Source organism: Natator depressus, chromosome 3, assembly GCF_965152275.1.
Source record: "Natator depressus isolate rNatDep1 chromosome 3, rNatDep2.hap1, whole genome shotgun sequence".
In the NCBI taxonomy this organism is placed as follows: domain Eukaryota; kingdom Metazoa; phylum Chordata; order Testudines; family Cheloniidae; genus Natator; species Natator depressus.
Genome location: NC_134236.1, coordinates 84,787,057 through 84,809,753, shown reverse-complemented (window position 1 = coordinate 84,809,753; position 22,697 = coordinate 84,787,057). Strand labels below are relative to the sequence as shown.

The 22,697-nt window shown below is 41.4% G+C and overlaps 2 protein-coding genes across 5 annotated transcripts in view; one reads left to right on the top strand and one right to left on the bottom strand.

Annotated features, from left to right (window-relative positions):
• Nucleotides 1–22,697, bottom strand: part of FIG4 (FIG4 phosphoinositide 5-phosphatase) — a 169,676-nt gene that overhangs the window by 54,078 nt on the left and 92,901 nt on the right. For all 4 annotated transcript variants that reach the window (XM_074948227.1, XM_074948228.1, XM_074948226.1 and 1 more), the window contains 4 exons: nucleotides 17,036–17,094; nucleotides 16,217–16,364; nucleotides 14,511–14,594; nucleotides 1,941–2,136 (listed from right to left, as the gene is read on the bottom strand). In XM_074948227.1, the coding sequence (XP_074804328.1) occupies nucleotides 1,941–2,136; nucleotides 14,511–14,594; nucleotides 16,217–16,364; nucleotides 17,036–17,094 (487 nt within the window). The remainder of the gene's footprint in view (nucleotides 1–1,940; nucleotides 2,137–14,510; nucleotides 14,595–16,216; nucleotides 16,365–17,035; nucleotides 17,095–22,697) is intronic.
• LOC141983840 (uncharacterized) lies at nucleotides 3,931–5,304 on the top strand. Its single transcript, XM_074946829.1, has 3 exons — nucleotides 3,931–4,342; nucleotides 4,923–5,243; nucleotides 5,294–5,304. The coding sequence occupies exons 1-3, from the start codon at nucleotides 3,931–3,933 to the stop codon at nucleotides 5,302–5,304; spliced, it is 744 nt and encodes a 247-aa protein (XP_074802930.1).

The following is a 22,697-nucleotide window of genomic DNA, read 5'->3' as shown; positions in this document are numbered from 1 at the left end:
AAATTGGAAAGAGTCCAGCGGAGGGCAACAAAAATGATTAGGGGACTGGAACACATGACTTATGAGGAGAGGCTGAGGGAACTGGGATTGTTGTCTGCGGAAGAGAGGAATGAGGGGGGATTTGATAGCTGCTTTCAACTACCTGAAAGGGGGTTCCAAAGAGGATGGATCTAGACTGTTCTCAGTGGTAGCTGATGACAGAACAAGGAGTAATGGTCAAGTTGCAGTGGGGGAGGTTTAGGCTGGATATTAGGAAAAACTTTTTCACTAGGAGGGTGGTGAAACACTGGAATGCGTTACCTAGGGAGGTGGTGGAATCTCCTTCCTTAGATATTTTTAAGGTTAGGCTTGACAAAGCCCTGGCTGGGATGATTTAGTTGGGGATTGGGTCCTGCTTGGAGCAGGGGGTTGGACTAGATGACCTCCTGAGGTCCCTTCCAATCCTGATATTCTATGAAGTGGCAGCTTGGGCTACTAAGGAGTTTGGGGGAGTTGTGTGAATAAAAATTCTGCTCCCTTGGCTGGCACAAAATGTTTCTGGGTCATAGAATCATAGAATATCAGGGTTGGAAGGGACCTCAGGAGGTCAACTAGTCCAACCCCCTGCTCAAAGCAGGACCAATCCCCAACTCCATTATTTAAATCAAGACTGGATATCTTTCTAAATCATTTACTCTAACTTAACCAGAAATTATGGGCTTGATACAGAAGTTGCTGGGTGAGGTTGCTGCCTGTGTTCTGCAGGAAGTCAGACTAGATGATTGTAACAGCATCTTCTCACATTTGCCAACCATCACTAACCATTTTGCTTGGTATGTCTTATCTATTTAGATAATCTCTTTGGGGCAGGGACTGTGTCTTCCTATATGTTAGTCTACAACCGTGCACCAATTCCAGCTGGGATCTTTGGGTGCTACTGCAATGAAAATAATTAAAACTAATTAGTAGGAATTAGCACAATAATATGAAAATATTTGGCAAACAATCTTCATTGCCATACTGCTATTGATTTTGTGTTTTTATTGAAATAATCATCAGAGTATTATCTAAGCTTATCAGAATAGGATTCTAATTTTTTATGACAGATAATATCTATGTTTATTTTTAAGCATTTTGTATCAGTTTAAATTTTCACAGTTGCTGGAAATTATGGTGGGGTCAGACAATAATTATTTAATGACAGTAGATATTGAGATTCAAAAAGTTAAAGCTTTATAACTGTTAAAAAAACAAACTGGCAACATCACGTCAGAATATATAAAGTAAATATCCTTAAACCAAACTCTAATAAGTTCCCACGCAGAACTGTTCTTATTTTACATATTTGTAAATTTTGAATACCACTAACAGAAATATTTTTTCATTGTTCTGTGTGTATATACAGTGAAACTGATGTTACTGACATCTACCAATCAAAATCTAATCCTTCCAAATGTAATATTATCTGATAAAATCAGAATGTGCAATTTAGATAATTTAGTTTTATTAAACCATTTTTCAAACACCTCAGACTGTTAAGTTACTGCTTGACAATTCAGAACTCAGATACCAAGAAAGTCCTCAAAGGAACACTTTCAACTTGAAATTTAGTCAATTTCAAAACATGAGTTATAAGTACAGTAGTGTTAGATACTATACCTGCCCTGAATCCCTTTCCAGTTTTTATGACTTTAGAATCACATTTTCTATTTAAAAAAAGTCATTTTCTACCCTAATGCTCTCTGAGAGGGTCCAACAAACAAGGAAACTGACAATTGTGTATAATCGGGTTCACTAAATGCTGTCAGATGCATAAAGCAAATAAACTGGAGAAAATAATTTTCCCTTTTAATGTCAGGAACATTAAGTGTTACAGGTAACAGTAGGTAAAATATTTTCATAAGAAATGTGTATTTTAAGTTGATGGTCTCCCTTCATGTGTGCCAGTGCAATTTTCTCACCTCTGTTATTTTTATATTATCGCCTGTATCTGCCATCTTTACTGGAGTTGAACGCTGAGAAACAGCTCCCTCATCTTCTTTGTCAGTCCCAGAATCATCCTCAGAACTACTTGACACTGCTTCCTCACTTGGGGGAGGAGGGGCACTAGCAGCTGTTTTGCGCTGCAGCACAGTTTCTTCTCTATTACTTTTGTTCCTATATATTCAAAGAAGAGAGACAGTGCAGACATTTATTGAATGAACACAAAATACTTTTAAATATACCATACATACATTCCTGAATTTTGGTTACCATCTCATTTGGCATAGGGTAGAAGGAGATATTCTACCACATAAAAGAATAAATGGACACAAAATCGGACATCAGGAATGGTAACATACAAAAGCCAGTAGGAGAACACTTCAATCTCCCTGGACATTCTATAACAGATTTAAAAGTAGCCATCCTTGAACAAAAAAAACTTCAGAAACAGACTTCAAAGTGAAACTGCAGAACTAAAATTCATTTGCAAATTTAACACCATTAATTTGGGCTTGAATAGGAACTTGGAGTGGCTGGCTCACTACAAAAGCAACTTTCCCTCTCCTAAATGACAGGTTTCAGAGTAGCAGCCATGTTAGTCTGTATTCACAAAAAGAAAAGGAGTACTAGTACGCCTTTTCTTTTTCCCTCTCCTGGAATTGACACATCCTCATCAATTATTGGGAGTGGATTCCGTCCACCCTTATTGAATTGGCCCTGTCAACACTCGTTCTCCACTTGTGAGGTAACTCCCTTCTCTTCATGTGTCAGTATAATAATGCCTGCATCTGTAATTTTCACTCCATGTATCTGAAGAAGTGGGTTTTTTAATCACGAAAGCTTATGCCCAAATAAATCTGTTAGTCTTTAAGGTGCCACCAGACTCCTTATTTTTGTGGATACAGACTAACACGGCTACCCTCTGATACTTGATACCTTCTGAACGTCTTCTGTTATTCTTAAGGGAGAGCTCTGCCCACCCTTTGAATCCTCTGTTTTTTCTTTTCCCAGGGTATTCACTATTTCTGTACCTCTTCTCGCACAGCTGAATGTCTGAAGTCATTTTCATGACTATGCCAGCTTACCTCCATTTTCTGCTCAGTCTCTTTTTTCATCCCTACTTTTTCTTCTTCCTTCTTTCTAAACAACTTTATGTATTTTTCGTGATTGAACCTGGCATTACCAAACCTTGTCATTCTCTTGATTGTCTTTCGTGATTGAACCTGGCACTGAACTTGGCATTGTCTTTCGTGATTGAACCTGGCATTACCAAACCTGGCATTACCAAACCTTGTCATTCTCTTCCCAGGTCTTGAAAGTTTAAAAACAAAGCCATAAAACTGCTTGATAGTGCTAATGACTTTCCTCCTCCCCAACAGTGCCACCTTCTCCCTGGTCTTAAAATGAGAGAACTCCCTTTAGGCACTCCATGCTCACAACTTCAACTGTCTGTGCCCTGGTCTACACTAGGACTTTAGGTCGAAATTAGCAGCATTAAATCGATGTAAACCTGCACCCGTCCACACGATGAAGCCCTTTATTTCGACTTAAAGGGCTCTTAAAATCGATTTCCTTACTCCACCCCTTAAATCGGCCTTGCCGGGTCGAATTTGGGGTACTGTGGACACAATTCGACGGTATTGGCCTCCGGGAGCTATCCCAGAGTGCTCCATTTTGACCGCTCTGGACAGCACTCTCAACTCAGATGCACTGGCCAGGTAGTCAGGAAAAGAACCGCGAACTTTTGAATCTCATTTCCTGTTTGGCCAGCGTGGCAAGCTGCAGGTGACCATGCATAGCTCATCAGCAGAGGTGACCATGATGGAGTCTCAGAATCGCAAAAGAGCTCCAGCATGGACCGAACGGGAGGTACGGGATCTGATCGCTGTATGGGGAGAGGAATCCGTGCTATCAGAACTCCGTTCCAGTTTTCAAAATGCCAAAACCTTTGTCAAAATCTCCCAGGGCATGAAGGACAGAGGCCATAACAGGGACCCGAAGCAGTGCCGCGTGAAACTGAAGGAGCTGAGGCAAGCCTACCAGAAAACCAGAGAGGCGAACGGCCGCTCCGGGTCAGAGCCCCAAACATGCCGCTTCTATGATGAGCTGCATGCCATTTTAGGGGGTTCAGCCACCACTACCCCAGCCGTGTTGTTTGACTCCTTCAATGGAGATGGAGACAATACGGAAGCAGGTTTTGGGGACGAAGAAGAAGAAGATGATGATGATGACGAGGTTGTAGATAGCTCACAGCAAGCAAGCGGAGAAACCGGTTTTCCCGACAGCCAGGAACTGTTTCTCACCCTGGACCTGGAGCCAGTACCCCCCGAACCCACCCAAGGCTGCCTCCTGGACCCAGCAGGCGGAGAAGGGACCTCCGGTGAGTGTACCTTTTAAAATACTATACATGGTTTAAAAGCAAGCATGTGAAAGGATTACTTTGCCCTGGCATTCGCGGCTCTCCTGGATATACTCCCAAAGCCTTTGCAAAAGGTTTCTGGGGAGGGCAGACTTATTGCGTCCTTCATGGTAGGACACTTTACCACTCCAGGCCAGTAACACGTACTCGGGAATCATTGTACAACAAAGCATTGCAGTGTATGTTTGCTGGCGTTCAAGCAACATCCGTTCGTGTGTTATCCTCAGGAGAGTGAGATATAATCCATGGTCACCTGGTTGAAATAGGGTGCTTTTCTTCAGGGGACACTCAGAGGAGCCCATTCCTGCTGGGCTGTTTGCCTGCGGCTGAACAGAAATGTTCCCCGCTGTTAGCCACAGGGAGGGGGGAGGGTTGAGGGGGTAGCCACGCGGTGGGGGGAGGCAAAATGCGACCTTGTAACGAAAGCACATGTGCTATGTATGTAATGTTAACAGCAAGGTTTACCCTGAAAGAGTGTAGCCAGTGTTTTATAAAATGTGTCTTTTTAAATACCGCTGTCCCTTTTTTTTTCCTCCACCAGCTGCATGTGTTTCAATGATCACAGGATCTTCTCCTTCCCAGAGGCTAGTGAAGATTAGAAAGAAAAAAAAACGCACTCGAGATGAAATGTTCTCCGAGCTCATGCTGTCCTCCCACACTGACAGAGCACAGACGAATGCGTGGAGGCAAATAATGTCAGACTGCAGGAAAGCACAAAATGACCAGGAGGAGAGGTGGCGGGCTGAAGAGAGTAAGTGGCGGGCTGAAGAGAGGGCTGAAGCTCGAATGTGGCGGCAGCGTGATGAGAGGAGGCAGGATTCAATGCTGAGGCTGCTGGAGGACCAAACCAGTATGCTCCAGCGTATGGTTGAGCTGCAGCAAAGGCAGCTGGAGCACAGACTGCCACTACAGCCCCTGTGTAACCAACCACCCTCCTCCCCAAGTTCCATAGCCTCCACACCCAGACGCCCAAGAACGCGGTGGGGGGGCCTCCGGCCAACCAGCCACTCCACCACAGAGGATTGCCCCAAAAAAAGAAGGCTGTCATTCAATAAATTTTAAAGTTGTAAACTTTTAAAGTGCTGTGTGGCATTTTCCTTCCCTCCTCCACCACCCCTCCTGGGCTACCTTGGTAGTCATCCCCCTATTTGTGTGATGAATGAATAAAGAATGCATGAATGTGAAGCAACAATGACTTTATTGCCTCTGCAAGCGGTGATCAAAGGGAGGAGGGGAGGTTGGTTAGCTTACAGGGAAGTAGAGTGAACCAAGGGGCGGGGGGTTTCATCAAGGAGGAACAAACAGAACTTTCACACCGTAGCCTGGCCAGTCACAAAACTGGTTTTCAAAGCCTCTCTGATGCGTACCGCGCCCTCCTGTGCTCTTCTAACCGCCCTGGTGTCTGGCTGCGCGTAACCAGCAGCCAGGCGATTTGCCTCAACCTCCCACCCCGCCATAAACGTCTCCCCCTTACTCTCACAGATATTGTGGAGCACACAGCAAGCAGCAATAACAGTGGGAATATTGGTTTCACTGAGGTCTAAGCGAGTCAGTAAACTGCGCCAGCGCGCCTTTAAACGTCCAAATGCACATTCTACCACCATTCTGCACTTGCTCAGCCTGTAGTTGAACAGCTCCTGACTACTGTCCAGGCTCCCTGTGTACGGCTTCATGAGCCATGGCATTAAGGGGTAGGCTGGGTCCCCAAGGATACATATAGGCATTTCAACATCACTAACAGTTATTTTCTGGTCTGGGAATAAAGTCCCTTCTTGCAGCTTTTGAAACAGACCAGAGTTCCTGTTGATGTTGGTGAAACGTCCCTTGTGATCCACCAGAGCTTGCAGCACTATTGAAAAGTACCCCTTGCGGTTTATGTACTCGCCAGCTTGGTGCTCCGGTGCCAAGATAGGGATATGGGTTCTGTCTATGGCCCCACCACAGTTAGGGAATCCCACTGCAGCAAAGCCATCCACTATGACCTGCACATTTCCCAGGGTCACTAGCCTTGATATCAGCAGATCTTTGATTGCGTGGGCTACTTGCATCACAGCAGCCCCCACAGTAGATTTGCCCACTCCAAATTGATTCCCAACTGACCGGTAGCTGTCTGGCGTTGCAAGCTTCCACAGGGCTATCGCCACTCGCTTCTCAACTGTGAGGGCTGCTCTCATCTTGGTATTCATGCGCTTCAGGGCAGGGGAAAGCAAGTCACAAAGTTCCATGAAAGTGCCCTTACGCATGCGAAAGTTTCGCAGCCACTGGGAATCGTCCCAGACCTGCAACACTATGCGGTCCCACCAGTCTGTGCTTGTTTCCCGAGCCCAGAATCGGCGTTCCACAGCATGAACCTGCCCCATTAGCACCATGATGCATGCATTGGCAGGGCCCATGCTTTCAGAGAAATCTGTGTCCATGTCCTGATCACTCACGTGACCGCGCTGACGTCGCCTCCTCGCCCGGTAGTGCTTTGCCAGGTTCTGGTGCTGCATATACTGCTGGATAATGCGTGTGGTGTTTAATGTGCTCCTAATTGCCAAAGTGAGCTGAGCGGACTCCATGCTTGCCTTGGTATGGCGTCCGCACAGAAAAAAGGCGCGGAATGATTGTCTGCCGTTGCTCTGACAGAGGGAGGGGCGACTGACGACACGGCTTACAGGGTTGGCTTCAGGGGGCTAAAATCCACAAAGGGGGTGGCTTTACATCAAGGAGTAGTTCAGGCAGGACTTCACGGAGGGTTCCAATAAGAAATGGTGCACCTAAGTTTTTGTTCTTATTGGAACAAGGAGGTTAGCCTGGCCTCTGATTGATACATGGCTAGATCTACCTCGCTGCACCTTCTCTGTGAGTGACTGCAGTGTGACCTAGAGGAATGAGTCCCCTAGACAGGGGAGAAGGCAAATGAGTACAAAACAAATCTGGTCTATTTCTTGTTTTGATCCACTCCATCTATCTTTTACATCTTTGGCTGGCAGCAGACGGTGCAGAAGGACATATTGCCTACCTGCTCACCATAAGACGGTTCAATAGGACTGACTGCCGGACTTAAGAGAATGACCTGGTCAAGTCACTAAAAATTTAGTCCCTGCGCCCATGTCTGCCCAGGCACTCCTGATCGACCTCACACAGGCGACCAGGAGTACCTCGGACATGACAAGGACGGCTACCAGTCGTATTGTACCGTCTGCTGCCACAAGGCAATGGGTTGCTGCTACTGTGTAGCAATGCCGTGCCGCGTCTGCCAGCACCCAGGAGACACACGGTGACGGTTACCTGAGCGGGCTCCATGCTTGCGGTGGTATGGCATCCGCACAGGTAACTCAGGAAAAAAGGCGCGAAACGATTGTCTGCCCTTGCTTTCACGGAGGGAGGGAGGGAAGGGGGGACTGACGATATGTACCCAGAACCACCCGCGACAATGTTTCAGCCCCATCAGGCATTGGGATCTCAACCCAGAATTCCAATGGGCAGCGGAGACTGCGGGAACTGTGGGATAGCTATCCACAGTGCAACGCTCTGGAAGTCGACTCTAGCCTCGGTACTGTGGAAGCACTCCGCCGAGTTAATGCACTTAATGCACTTCTGTGGGGACACACACACTCGAATATATAAAACCGATTTCTAAAAAACCGACTTCTATAAATTCGACCTTATTCCGTAGTGTAGACATACCCTGACATTCTCTTTTGGATGTTCTATAGCGGTCTTAAACTCAGTTTTGGAGAGACTGGCTCTATCATCTTTCCTCCTTCTCCCTCTCAATCACCTTGTGTCTTTAATACCACTGACACCTCCACTCTCTCTCCTGTTCCTAGGTTCACAACATTGGTGTCATCCTTGACTTCTCTCCTCCTTCCCCTTTTCCAGTCTTTTATTTCTTCTTTTTTAACCATCAATATACCCACTTTTTCCTAACTACACACTTTCTCACACTACAATCCTTGAAAAGCTTTGGTCATTTCCTGCCATAGCTAGTATCTCCCTCATTTCAATTTATAAAGAACACTGCTGATAAACACATCATCTTGTCCATTTCCTCCCCGATCATGTCAACGTCTCCTTATTGTTTCTATACAGAAATCTGAAGCCACCTTATAAGGGATCTTTCCAGGCTAGATGATAAAGAACAGAGAGCTTACTATTCTGTCCTGTTTTCTTTATATTAGCCCATTTATTCAGCAGAGGGTGCACGCAAGAAATAAGCTACAACCAGGCCTGAAGACTTTTTCTTTGATGAATTTCTATGGCCTGCTGAAACAATGGAGATTAGAGTTTCTCAAAAACAAACAAATTAAATTAGAAAAAATAATCCAACAATTGTATAATGGAAAGTGTACAGACAATTAAATATATGGGTCACTACCAGTTCTCCCTACTATAAGCTATATACAAATATTTTTAAAATACATTATATTGCAATGTTCTTAAACATGGAAATATAAAAATGTGCAAAGGTGAGAGGAGGGAAATTGTAATAAGCCTCTGAATAACTGGTTTTTCATATAAAAATGTCTAATTTATGAATTTTTTTTTTATTGTGAAGAATCTCAGAGTGCTTTATACATTGTGTATATACGTATCACCTCACCCATCATTAAACATGCAGTCACCTCTGAGGTGGAACATGGAAGATATTTTATAAAAGCAATTTTACACAACTTTTTATGAAGGAAAGTAATAAATAAGAAAATTTAAGATGAAAACATTATAGAAGTACTAACAAAAAAAACTGAGTATAACAACACTGCCACAGAATCCACACACCTCCTCCAGCAATATCCGATTCTACTCACATCCTGCTGTGCTTTTATTTATTTTCTTCTTCTTCTCTGGGCTTCATATGAAGCATAACTAGAACTAATGATTAGATTAACCAGGCATTATGGCTTTATAATGGCAAAAACATTAAAATCCACTGCTTTGTATTAGGGAACATCTTTAAATGAACATTCATACAAGATTAAGATTGATAAATTAAAGTATGCAATGAACAAGGGAATAAAACATTAAGGGATTGGATTCTTGGGTCTGTCCACTTGGTATATACAACAGTCTGGGAAAAAGAGGTGGGTATAAAGGAGTCTCTAAGCCATCACTGTTGCTTCCTTATCCCACGACCACTGGGCACAGGTCCAGTCTCAAAAATCAAGTTAGAGCAGTTTTGCAGCTGTTCTAAGTTCCGCTGGCTACAACAGCCCTCAAAGGGTCAAGTGGTTAGTAGGGGACCACTGGAGTATAGCAGTGCTTCAGTCATGCCCCATTTTCCCCAGCCACACACTCAATTGTGGCACCAACAGAGGTTGGCATAAAGCTGTCTATGTCAGCTTTAAGTGACACAGGAAATCATCAGGTACCCATTTAATTCAGCTTTAAGGTATGAATGTTTAGGGACTTTTCCTGGTTCTCAGTGGCACTGTAGAAGACTGGACAAAGAGGATGGTAGCTGAAGGAGTTATTCAATGCAGATCTGTCAGATGAAGAAAGTGGAAGAAACAACAAAAGCATTTGCTGGTACTTACTGCTTAGCAATTGGTAAAGGATGTTCCACTTTAATGACTCCAAACTAAGTTCAGGACATCCTGACTCGGTAATGCCCTAGAAATATGGAACCAACAGCATGGAACTGTTGTAATACCCTTGGCAATTTAGTGCTACACTTTGGAAAAAGCATACAATTACTCTGGTCTGTCACTCACAGCAGACTAGGCACACTACCACTTCTTGGGATTTCTATGTAGAGCGTAAACATCTTGATAACCTCTTGTAGATAGCTACCACGAGTAATTTTCCCCTTGGAAAATTACAATAATGATGTGTTTTGCAAATCGATTTTTAAGACTGAAAATACAAGGACAAAAAAGGATACTCTACTTCATCCAATGTTTTAAAACACAGTTCAAGCACACAAGCTCATGAGGATATTTAAACTGGGAAGACCAGAGATCTTAGAATGGATCCTTGTAAATAAACAGAACAAGTTGTTCTGCTGTTTGAAACAAATCAATATTTAGATACAGAGTCAAATGATTTAATAAGTAACATTACAAAAAAATCAAGGAGGAGATTGGCAAATCAATATACAGTTCAGAGATGCCTCAATAAAATGTTAAAGTCTATTGCATCAAATGAAGGTACAGTTAAGTGCCTTTTTCAACCAGTAGCCACTGTTCCTTTAGAAAATAAAATTAACTGTGTGCAGCTCTATAGTTGATGTTCCATGCCAAAAATATGAGACCTCACAGAAATGTCTGAACAATGTATTCCTTGTTTGGGGACACATACATATACTACCCGTAGAGAGGAAAGAAAATCAAATTAGCTTGGAACTGTCTAATACAAAAATTGGAAAGAGCAAAAGAGCAAAATCTACTAGATTATGCAACCCATCGGGCCCTTATTTTGAAAGAACAGGAAATTCTTTTTCCACTTTCATCCTTATGTCTTATATCTTTTCATCCTTATGCCTTAATATAATATATTATATGGCTTCTAAAAAATTTTCATAGAAGAGCAGATACCTCAGAAGTTAATGTAACAGCATGCAGTCATAGCATTACTGATATGGCAAATTATCTACACCAATGGCTTTTTTAGGTCCACAAAAAAACCCAAAAGGTTACTAACCTTCCATAACTTGTTCTTTGAACATTCCACATGACCATTCCACTCCTGCTGGTGTGTGTGCACCCCGAACAAAGTCATCAAATTTTTCCCCTCAGTGGTACCCATTGGGGTGGCTTGAGTACCCTCTGTTGCTGCACACCATTGCATGCTGATATAAAGGGCCCAGCCATCCCAAAGCTTCCTCAGTTTCTTCTTGCTGGACAACTCCAATGCAGAGGGGTGGGGGGTGGTGGTGGTGTTGTGGAATGGACATGTACAACACATTTTGAAGAACATTTACAGAAGGTTAATAACAGTTTTTTTCTTCTTCGAGTGATTACACATGTGCATTCCATTTTTGGTGAGTTACAAGCTAAACAGTAGAAGGAGGGATCAGAGTTCACGTACACATAGACAGGTGTACAACTCGTCCAAATTTAGCATCATGTCCAGAGTACTGAGTGATGGCATAATGAGAAGCAAACATGTGGACTGAAGATCAAGTCACCATTCTACAAATTTCTTGGATAGGAACTTGTGCAAAGAATGCCACGGAGAACCCTTGCAATCTTGTGGAATGTACCATCACTTTGCTCAGCAGGGAAATGCCTGCCAAACCGTAACATACACGAATGCAACAAGTTATCCAAGAAAATTCTTTGTGAAGAGATTGGGAGGTCTTTCATTCTATTTGTGGCATTGGCCACAAATAGTTGAGTAGACAAACTGAATTGTTTAGTCCTGTCCTAAAATGCCAAAGCTCTCCTAACATCTAAGAGTGGAGGTGTTGCTTCTCTCTATTGGCATGTGGTTTTGGGTAAAACGTAGACTGTAAACTGACAGGTTTCTATGAAAATGAGACTCTAGAGAGAAATCTCAGATCACAGAAATCTCAGATGAGGGTGCACGTATATTTTCTCAAAGATTATATCAGGTGGTTCAGATGTCCGAGCGGGAAGTTCAGCCACCCTCCAGGCTGAAGTGATAGCTACTAAGAAAGCCACCTTCAGTGATAGGTGCAGTATGTGCTCGAGGCTCAGATGGAGGCCCCATGAGCTTTCATAGAACTAGGTTCAAGTCCCGGGGGGTGGGGGCTTATCTGAGGCTACAACCTATCTAGACCCTTTAGAAATATGATTGTCATATCAGGTGGTGCCTCTTCAGTAGACTCCCCATTCCTCTCTGAAGACACAGAGCATGAATGCCACATATACAATCTGGAAACGGGGTGGGGGACCCCCATGGGTTCCAAAAAGGCTACTGGACTGGTGGTGAGCCCCAATGACACCCCAACCACCCAGCCATATGCCTGATGGTACTCTTGCCAGAAGGTCCCTTTCAGGGTAGTAAGACCAGCTACAAGGCTGGGAAATGTAGGAGCCAATCTCTGATTCAGAGGAGAATGAATCTCCCTCTGCTGACCAAGGGGGAGCTGCTCCTGATGGTGCCAGAGACCAGTTCTGTGTCAAAGTAGAGCCAACATTGCAGGCTTCTCCTTCAATGGTATCATTGTGCATGAAGGCTGAGGTAAAAAATTGTCTTGGTACCAAGAGCTGCACCGATGCTGCTGGTGCCCATCTGTCTCTTGATTCTGAGAGCACAGTCTCTTGCACCACCAGAGATACCTGTGCCGAAAGGCTCACCAGATCTCTTGTTACTGCAAAAGCCTCCAGCATGGTTGGTATCGAGATGTAGAGGGCACTTCTTCAGGCACTGGACTCAAAAGGTACCTGCCTTGCTGCCAGAGTCAAGGGAGCTGGATTCTGCGGTGCCAGAGAAAAGGAGTATTTGGTTTTGGCTGCACTCTACTTATTTCCACACCTAGAGGACTTCAGTGCTGGCGACCTTCCTCTCTTGACAGCTTATTGGGGAAGGTATATGATACTGCACCTCAGGCAACATACGAGGCACACCCCTAATTGATGCTGAGGTACTAGGAGCTGAGTTTGAATGGCCAGGCTCTGACAGAGGTCTCAGGGACACTTTCTTAAGCAAAAACTTTAGCCTGGCTTCTGTGTCTTTCCTGTCCTAGGCTTAAAGTATTTACAAATCTGATAACAATCCTGAGTATGGGCTTCCCCTAAACATTTTAAGAAGTTTGAATGTGGGTCACTCCTTGTCATTGGCCTAGTGAAAGAGAGACAGGGTTTGAAGCCCGGTGACCAAGGCATCCCTTGGTGCCGAGAAATGGAAAAACCCCAAACTGGGTACTGAGAAAGAAACTTATCCTATCTACATTATTAGCTAAGTATTAATCAACTAGTAAACTATCCACAACTAATTTACAACAAGCACACTGACAGCACTAAGCAATTCCAACTACTGTCATGTGGCAGAAAGAGGGAGCTGTGGGATCTTGTAGGTGGCTGGACCCTTTATACCAGCACCCAGTGGCACATGGCAACAGAGGGCACTTGAGACATCCCAGTGGGAAAAATTTCTTACAACTGTGAGTGGAGTGCATGTGCAAACCACCAAGAATGGAATGAACATGCAGAGTCACTTGAAGAAGAATGATGATACTGTTTTTAAGATAAACATTCAGACCAGATCTTCAGATGGTCTTTTAATTTTATATTAGAACACAAAGCAATTCTAACTTTAATTTCTGGTGTTACATTTTCAAACTACTCACGACTATCAGCAGGCTTTCTTTTTAGAAATTTATTACACATTTAAATATTTATTATACTTAAATCATACTGCAAACACATACACTACGCTTAGAACATACATATTTATTAGAAAATACACTATATTACAACATTCCATCAATAATATACTATCTCATGTAACATCTGCTTTTTCCTACAACCTTAGATATAACCATATATCATCTTGTAATTTTTGTGCATTCTTTTCTGTATTCACTAATTTAGTCAACATTATGATCCTGAATATATTGGACTTTTTTATTCTGTAGTTTCCCTTATCTCTATTTCTTCTAAAAATAATGTTGTTAGTACACGTGTACCATACATTTTCTTTTTAACTCATCAACACATTCTTTTTTTAGATTTAGTTCAGGGGAGAAGACAGTTATTTACAAAGTTGCTTTAGATGCAAATTAATGTTTGTTATACGTGCCAGAAAATTTTCACTATTATTCTAAACTATTCTAATCTGTACTATGTCTCAGTGTGTACTCTCACATAAGCAATTTCATAAATTCTGTTTGTCTGACATACACAGGGCAGTACACAGTAATACACGATGCTACCGATACTATAATAAATATAGTTAAGGCCCGATTCAAAGTCCACTGAAGTCAGTAAGAATCTTTCCATTTACTTCAAATAGGCCTTGGATCCTTTATACTCTCTTTTTGAGTACAGGTAGGTACTTGGGTTTTAGCCTTATGCCTCAACTCAAGAGCCATGTATGGCTTGTGTGTCCCCTTCAAGTCATTGCTCATCTTGAACTAAGTAATTATGCATTTTGTTGTTAATTGCATTGTACTCTACAATGTTGATGTTATTATGCCAATAAAATATCTTAAATTCCATATTTTATATGCAAATCTTACCCCACCACTGATTTTCCAGTTTCATCAGGTTTCCGCACTGTAAATGGACTTGGATCAATTCCAACATTCTTGGGCATGAAATCTCTGAAATAGGGGGAAAAAAAAAAAATCAGCCATAAAATAAAGCTCAACATGTGAAATATGCTTCTGAAATTATATTTTGTCAGGTTTTGCTGAAAATTCTTCACATCTACAAGTCTGAACATCCTGTAACATTTGGTTCTGAATTTAAAAGTTGTTGTCATGAATTAAAAAGGACTGTCTAGGTTAAACTTTGATTACAGGTCACAAACAGTCATGGAAAAATTAAAAAAATTAAAATCTAAAGAGATTTAAGAAGCCTTCAGTTGTACCACACAGACCCAAAAAACATGACTATGCACAGAGTTGTCACTTGTGAAGTAGGGTGGGGGTAATCGAGACCCAACAATGTTATTTTCATGATGGTGTTCATGACTCTCAAATTAGTTTAAATGGCCATTTTAGAAATCGTTTCCACAAAAGCCATTAGCCAAAGCATGCATGCTCAAAATATTTTTTAAAATACTCAGTTGGCATGATCCAAGGTGTCATGGCTGCCAGCCGGAAAACACTCCAGCTGATTGTTTTAATCAACTCCAAGCGCACACAATCTTGAGATAAAAACAGAACATATCTGAACAGACATAATTTTTCTCCTAAATGAGAATGGGCTTGTCTACACGGTATTGCAGTCCAGACTATGAGTGTGTGACTTGTAGAGTGCTCTAACAAGCTGCATTCTACAGGCCCCACATAGACATTGCTGGCATGCACAAAAGGTACCTAGTTCATGTTAACATAGTCCTGTTTTAAATGGGACTACCTCAAAATGAACTAGGTACCTTTTAGTTCACACCAGCAGAATCTAGGTGTCTACATGGGGCTGTTAGAGAGCAACAGGTTAGAACAGTCTATAATTCACATCCTGTAGTCTGGACTATGGCATGGAGTAGACAAAACTGCATGAATTCAAATGAAGTAGTCTACATCAGTGCTTCTCAAGCTATCTGATGTGGGGGACTGGCAATTTTTTTCCCCCCCCAACATGTGCGTAGACCGGCAGCCGATGGCTCACGGACCAGCACCCGCAGACCACCACTTTGAGTAGCACTGGTCTACATTACCTAAACAGTCCACACATGTAAATGTCCTCTTTCCAGCTGAATAAAGCTCTAAACCAGAAGTTCTCAATCAGGGTGGCACATCAAATTTTTGGGGCAGGAGGGCAGTGAACCTTCTAATAATTCAGTAATTATAGTAAAAGTGTGGGGGCCAAGTGCCAACTTGCAATGCCACTCACTTAAATCTGGCTCAGCCACCCTCCATCACACAGATGGAGGGACCGCTGGTCCAAATTTGAGTAGTGTTGTGACCCTGCACAACCCTGCCACTTACTCAAATCTCTCACTGACTAACATCAGCAGCACTAATATAGGTAAGGTGTGTTTTTATAGTACCATTTGATTTGTATTTTGAGTAATTTGCCTGGTATGTCCTGAACAAATGCATTAGTAACACTACTAACAGTGTCCGCCCCACTACTGTAAGGCGGTGGTGGGGGCTCCAAGTAAAAACAAATACTAAAGTGGGACAAGATTCAAAAAGGCTGCACTAAAGTAAGTTTCAGGTTATGTATTAGAACTGTGAAATCTAAATTATATGATTTATAACACCGCAAAATATACCGTATAGAATTGGTCATTGCCAAGCAAAAGGTGTCATCAAAACTGCTTAATTCATATGGCCGAAAGAACTCATTATGAATATCAATCTCTTCTTCATATTTGTGAAATTTCTTCACTATCAACTTCCTTATATTTTCAGTGCATGTCACTGAAAAAAAAAAAAAGACATGTTCTGTTGCAAATCATTAGCACATTTGGAAAAAAACTATTTGCATACTCCTGTAATAACACTTCCATATGTTTTTTCTATAGCACAAGATAGATTTTATATATATATATATATATATATAAATAAATAAAATCTATTTGAGGGGATACATTATATAAGTTAACTAATTAATTTGATTCCCTTTTAAATTGACATTTCTGATTTGAACAGTCTCTCTGCTGGAGAAGTGGTATGTGTCTTCCAATTGTATTTGAATTATCAGCTAGACTATTCTTGTGCGTCATCAATTTACAATACTTCAAGCCACATATGAATGGGAAAGACAAAAAACTATTTAAAATGCTTCCCTGCATGTGAATTTATAGAAGCCAAAGTCATATCCACAAGTCTACAGTAAGCACCACATTTACAATATCTGGCTCAACAATTGATGGACATTTGGCAGGTGTGATGCAGGCATCTCATACATGCTAGTGAAACCCATAGCTCATTGAGAAGGAAATCCTTGTCAGCTGTTATAACTGCACAGCTTTCATCAGTTTGTTAATTTGTGATTAAAGGAATACATGCAAACCATTCAATGGCTGAATCAAAATAATCAGTATTTTTCCAAAATATTCTCTAAAACAAAAAGAACACAGAGCACTTACCCTCATCATAAGGCAGTGGTAAATGATTTAATACACCTCGTGTCCACCAGTAGGTATAGCTATGGGGGGGAAATTCACACATGGAATTGACTTTACTATAGTATTTTATATAGAAAATAAATATTCAATCTACTATCATATCTAAAAACGTGCACACCACTTTTTATGCACTGTATAGGGTCCAAATTGTGCATGGTGGTTTATACTGCAAGGGTGTGAGAAAGGAAAGAACAATCCTTGGCCTGAGAAGTTTAACAGTTCCCAGTCATGCAACTGCACCTTTGTGGACAGACCCCTGAAGTCAGTGGGGCTCTATGCAGGTGCAGCAGTCTGCCTACACAGACCTACATTTACTTCAGGTGTCCAACTGTTCGGTAGCAGTTGCAGGATTGGGGCCTAAAACATAATGTATGGAGGGAGATCAAAGCAGCAGGTGGAGAGGGTGTGTGAGAGGACAATGGTCATAACAATGCAAAACTATCCGATAAGCTTACTGGTTAACATCTTTCTGGTTTTTTTTTTTTAAATAATGTTAACATTAAGGTTTTAAAATTTGAAGAGTGTGTGGAGATCAGCAATAATATTTATCAATATTTGGCAAACTTTGACAATTTGCAAAGTTTTGTGAAAAATATAAAATAAGTTGGCTTCCTGACAGGAGCATTGATATTCTTAAAAAGACACTGACAGGAGATTTGTTAATCATACAGGTCTGAGAACCAGAGTGCTTCATTACTGGAATATTTAACAGCAAAGGTAAAGTGCTGTAGCTGCTCTCACTGAATGAAAATCAATAACCTACTGGAAAACAAAATGAAGCATAAATGAAGCATGCTTTTTCTTTCAGCTATTCATATTTATATGTTTCCATCTTTTCCTCATAATTATATCTGTAATTTTTTTCTAAATTATACCGACACCATTCCTGGAAGGAAAAAAAAAGTTATCTTTATGGCTTTTATTTGAGAGACACATATGATCCTAAATATTAAAGATCAGATCCTACCTAGGCTAATGCATTGATCAGCAGCAGACACTGTGGGAGTTCTGCTACCCAGATCCCTGTCATGTAAGTTTTTAATACTAAAAGTAGTATCTGAGAGCCTTCCAGGTGTGCACTAAGCAACATGAACACATCCATCACATGTTGTTTGTTCTCTCATCCTCTCCCCCCGAAGCAGAAGTGTGCGCAGTGAAGTGTCTTGTTTTGGTAGGGTGTTATTCTATTTTTTTCCCTCTCTTTTTTAAAATATAAATATAAATATACAATATGTTAGAGAAGGCACAGCCAAAGAAATGTGCCTTGCACTTGTAGCAGAAAGTAGTGAGGTTCGAGACAGTCATTAGTTCCTCCACAGTCTCAAACTGCACTCGGAGAAAGTTCTGTCTCCTGGACAGACAAGCTTTACTTTTATTGTTGAGAGATCCATTGCACCAGAGAAGCATAATTGTTGGCCATGGTCTTTTAGGTATCAGAGCCCCAGGCCATAGAGTGCTTTGAAGAGAAGGACAAAGACCTTGAACTTGCTTCAAAATTCTCTGGTAAGCCAATGTAAAGACTTGAGGACTATGCTCATGGTAGTCTGTGCTGCTGAGGAGATGCACTGCAGTGTTATGAACTAGCTGGAATTTCCTAAGTGCTAAAGCCCTCATGACCAGGCACACCGCATTGCTGTAATCCAGTTCAGAGGTGACAAAGTCATGAATAACTAAGGTTGGGACTTTATCAGAATCGAATTGAGTTTCCTTGCCAAGGGAAGATAGAAAGCATTTCTCACAGACACTATGTGAGAACTTAGTGTCAGAGGAATTCAAGAGAACTGCTAGACAATAGACTGACATGACTAATTGTGGTTGTAGATCTTCAACGAACAAAGACTGCACTGTGGCTGCAAGCTCTTCAAAATACTTTCCTCTGGCCACCAGCATCACCTCTGTCTTTCTTGGGTTTGGCTTCAGGCAGCTGTTCTTCATCCAAGAGCTGATCTCACCTAAGCACTGTCTTATGCTGGCACTGAGCAGGAGCTGGGTGACAGGGGAAAAGCCCAATTTCCATGATTCCGGACTCCTCCTATTTTGTTCTCTCTCCATGAATTCAAGAGGAAGTGTATACCACTCATTATGAAATATTTTCTTTCTGAACAAGAGATGGGAAAGGCCTGGGAAGTGGAAAGAAGTTTCTGTTACAGCAAGTTACTTCTTCCCTCTCTTCCCATGGCCCCAAAGATAGTATTTTTCATCATTATTATTTTATTGCCAGAGTGGCCAAGGGCCCCAGTCATGATTGGAACCTCTGTGGCTGCCTGCCTTCCCTATACACCTACTTATCTTGTGGTGTGATGCAGCCCAGCCTCCACCATCTTCCAGGTTGAGCAGATTTAGCGCTCCAGTTAGGTACATAACATTTCCACTATTTCTGCAGTATCCAAAGTCCAAAATTGACAAAACAAAACAACTCTTCTGTCCCTTCTGGGTTCTTTGCCCCTCCCAGGCTCTACAGTGTACCAAGAAAACAAACGATTCCACCCTATTCGCTCATGCAAGTTTAAGTCAACTGTTGGTAGCCAAACATGGCAACCATCTTGGACCAGGCCTACCTTCCATTGCAGGAGCTCTGATAGGCTACAATCTTCCTCAGTTCCTGGCTCCAGCCAGGTTTCTCTTCCACAGTAAGAGAGCTGAAGGTCTCCTTTCCCAGCCAGCCTCCAACTGACAGGGGCTTGCCCCTTTTAGCTCCTTCCTTGAAGCCTGACACATCCTTCTGGTGTCATGGGTGGGGTTGATTTGGCCCCCAGTCGCATATTAACCCCTTCAGACTCAAATGCAATTTGTACACACAATCACAGCCCCAGTTTCCTTGGTGCTGCACAAATACATCAGATTGTGTCTTCTTAAGAAATCACAATTTAATCTGACATAAGGAAACAGACTGGCGATATAGAAATATATATCTATATCTCAGTTATCTACAGTACCTACTGTATTCAGAAGGCATTATTTCCACATGAAACAAATTTTCCTGTATATTATGAACTCTTATCAGAAAAACTAAAAACGACAAATTCAGACCAGAAAATTTTTTTTTTATATATACACACACACGAAGAACAGTTAACAGATAATAGCTCATCTTAATTAGCCTCTTACTCCACCTTTTCGTGTGTGTGTGTGTGTGTGTGTGTTTGTTTTGCCTTACTATATGTTCCATTCTATGCATCCGATGAAGTGGGCTGTAACCCATGAAAGCTTATGCTCAAATACATTTGTTAGTCTCTAAGGTGCAACAAGTACTTCTGTTCTTTTTGCGGATACAGACTAACATGGTTGCTACTCTGAAACAGGAGAAAAATAGTAAGTAGCAATTTTAACTTTCTAATTCAAAGAAAAGCAAAACATGCAAGAACACAAAAAATAAGACAGGTTTTGAAATAAACAAGATAATGAATTAAAGGGAGACTGGGACATTCATTTGAGAAATCACCTTTGCAACACATAGTTGAATTCACTTTGCCACACAGCATTACACAGAAATGTTCAGGATAAGTGGACAATAAAGTGAAGAAAGATGCTGCACATATTTTATGTGGCCAGACTAATTGGAGGTTGGCTGCATGGCTGATATGAACAATGTAGCCAATGATTTTAGTTTACTGTTCATTTATTGTGTGATGTGATTGACTGACATGTTATGTCATATATAATCATTATATGTTAAATAGAGTTAATTTGTGAGAGTATAGAGGTATAAGACTGATCACTATTCAGAGGAATCATGTATTAGATATAAGTAAGACAAGCTGAAACGCAAGAACCTGTAGGCTAAGGCCCGCAAGATTTTAGATTAGCTATTTTAGGCCTTGGAGATAAGATATGCTGACGTAAGTGACCGAAGAATAACCCAATGCCCTAAGATTATGGGAAAAGATGTACCAATGGGTGATAGTGAAAAATTAATAGTAAGAGTAATTTTTTGTTACAAGATACCCGGTAATCACATTTTTTTTTTAACACATGCCCTAACTGCAGGGTGCACTATGTGCAGAAGTGCTAATGAGGTATAGTCAGAATCACATTATAAAAGAGTGCCTAGATTAGGAAAATTTAGCTCCCTATGAGATACTCCAGCAGGAACCATCCCTCTACTGATAATCAATCCATGAGTAACCCATCAGTAACGCTATTGTTAAGGATGTGAGTATAACTATATTTGTAACTTGTGCATAGGTCTGTATAGAATTTCTATACGCTTGGGTATTCATAACTTTAATTGTAACTTTAATAAAACTTGTAAAAGAAACTAAACCTTGTACTTGTGAATGGATGTGTGGTCACTATCCTTGGTCTTTGTGTGTTCCTACAGACTAAATCTGAAGCAAATAGCAGAGGGGACTTTCACTCTGTTAAGCTTGAAACTGTAGCCGTCAAAGCCAAACCCATGGTGGTGTAATACCACATTACAAAATTCATTTTAAATAAAATAAAAGGCTACAAGCAGCATAAAACAACCCCTCAAGAGACTATGCCAGGGAATGTTGTGAAGGCCCAAAGTATAACTGGGTTCAAAAAAGAATTAGACAAGTTCATGGAGGATAGGTCCATCAATGGCTATTAGCCAAGATGGTCAGGGATACAACTTCATGCTCTAGGTGTCCCTAAACCTCTGACTACCAGAAGCTGAATGAGAGGAGATGGCTCACTCGATAGTTGCTCTGTTCCGTTCACTTCCTCTGAAGCATCTGGCACTGGCCACTGTCAAAAGACAGGATACTGGGCTAGATGGACAATTGGTCTGACCCAGTATGGCCATTATGTTCTTATGTAATGCTGCTTATGAAAACAGATAAAATACAATAGAAAATGGTCATTTAGAAACAGTTCTTTTGGACGCAGGATGACCTGATGCATAGCGTTAAGATGAAACCAGTGGCTATATGGATTTTTTTAAGGGACCTGAATCTTCTCCAGATAAAATCTAAAGCAGAATTTCAAATCCAACAACTGAAGTGACCAAGCCCACAAAAGGATGAACAAGTAGGCAGGATCAAAATAATGTCGGAACATCTAACAAAATCAGGTGAAGCACCAGTAGCAGCTTTGAAAGGGTCTCTGTAGAAAGTTTCCAATATCACCTGTTCTTTTAAAATTAGTATAATGTAGAGACGTGGTCAGTCATTACAATTCTAAACAGTCATTCAATATGATGAAGTTATCCTCAAAAATCATCTCCCATATCAAGTACTTCGGCTTTATTATTGTTTATAAACTATAATGCACAAATGGGATGACAGATAAAACTGGATTGATACAATCTTCAAACTGGATTAGATTGGGATGGGGTCTGGAGATGGGTAAAAAATAGAAATGCACATTTCTTGGTCTACATTTTCTGAGCATGTACTCCTGAAAACTGGTTGTGTCCCAGAAAAAACTGAATGCTAATCACAGTATTTCAAATACATTGCTACATCAATAAATATGACTAGCTGAAATTTAACAGAAATACTTTTAGCCTGCAGATTAATGAAATGCTGGTAACTGGACTTCAATAAAATAGCAGATCATTTCAAACTGCAAGCTTCATTCATATGAAATTCCATCTTTTTAATCTGTCCTTTTCCATCAGATGGACTCATTTAATTAAAACAAAATGTCAAACATTTCA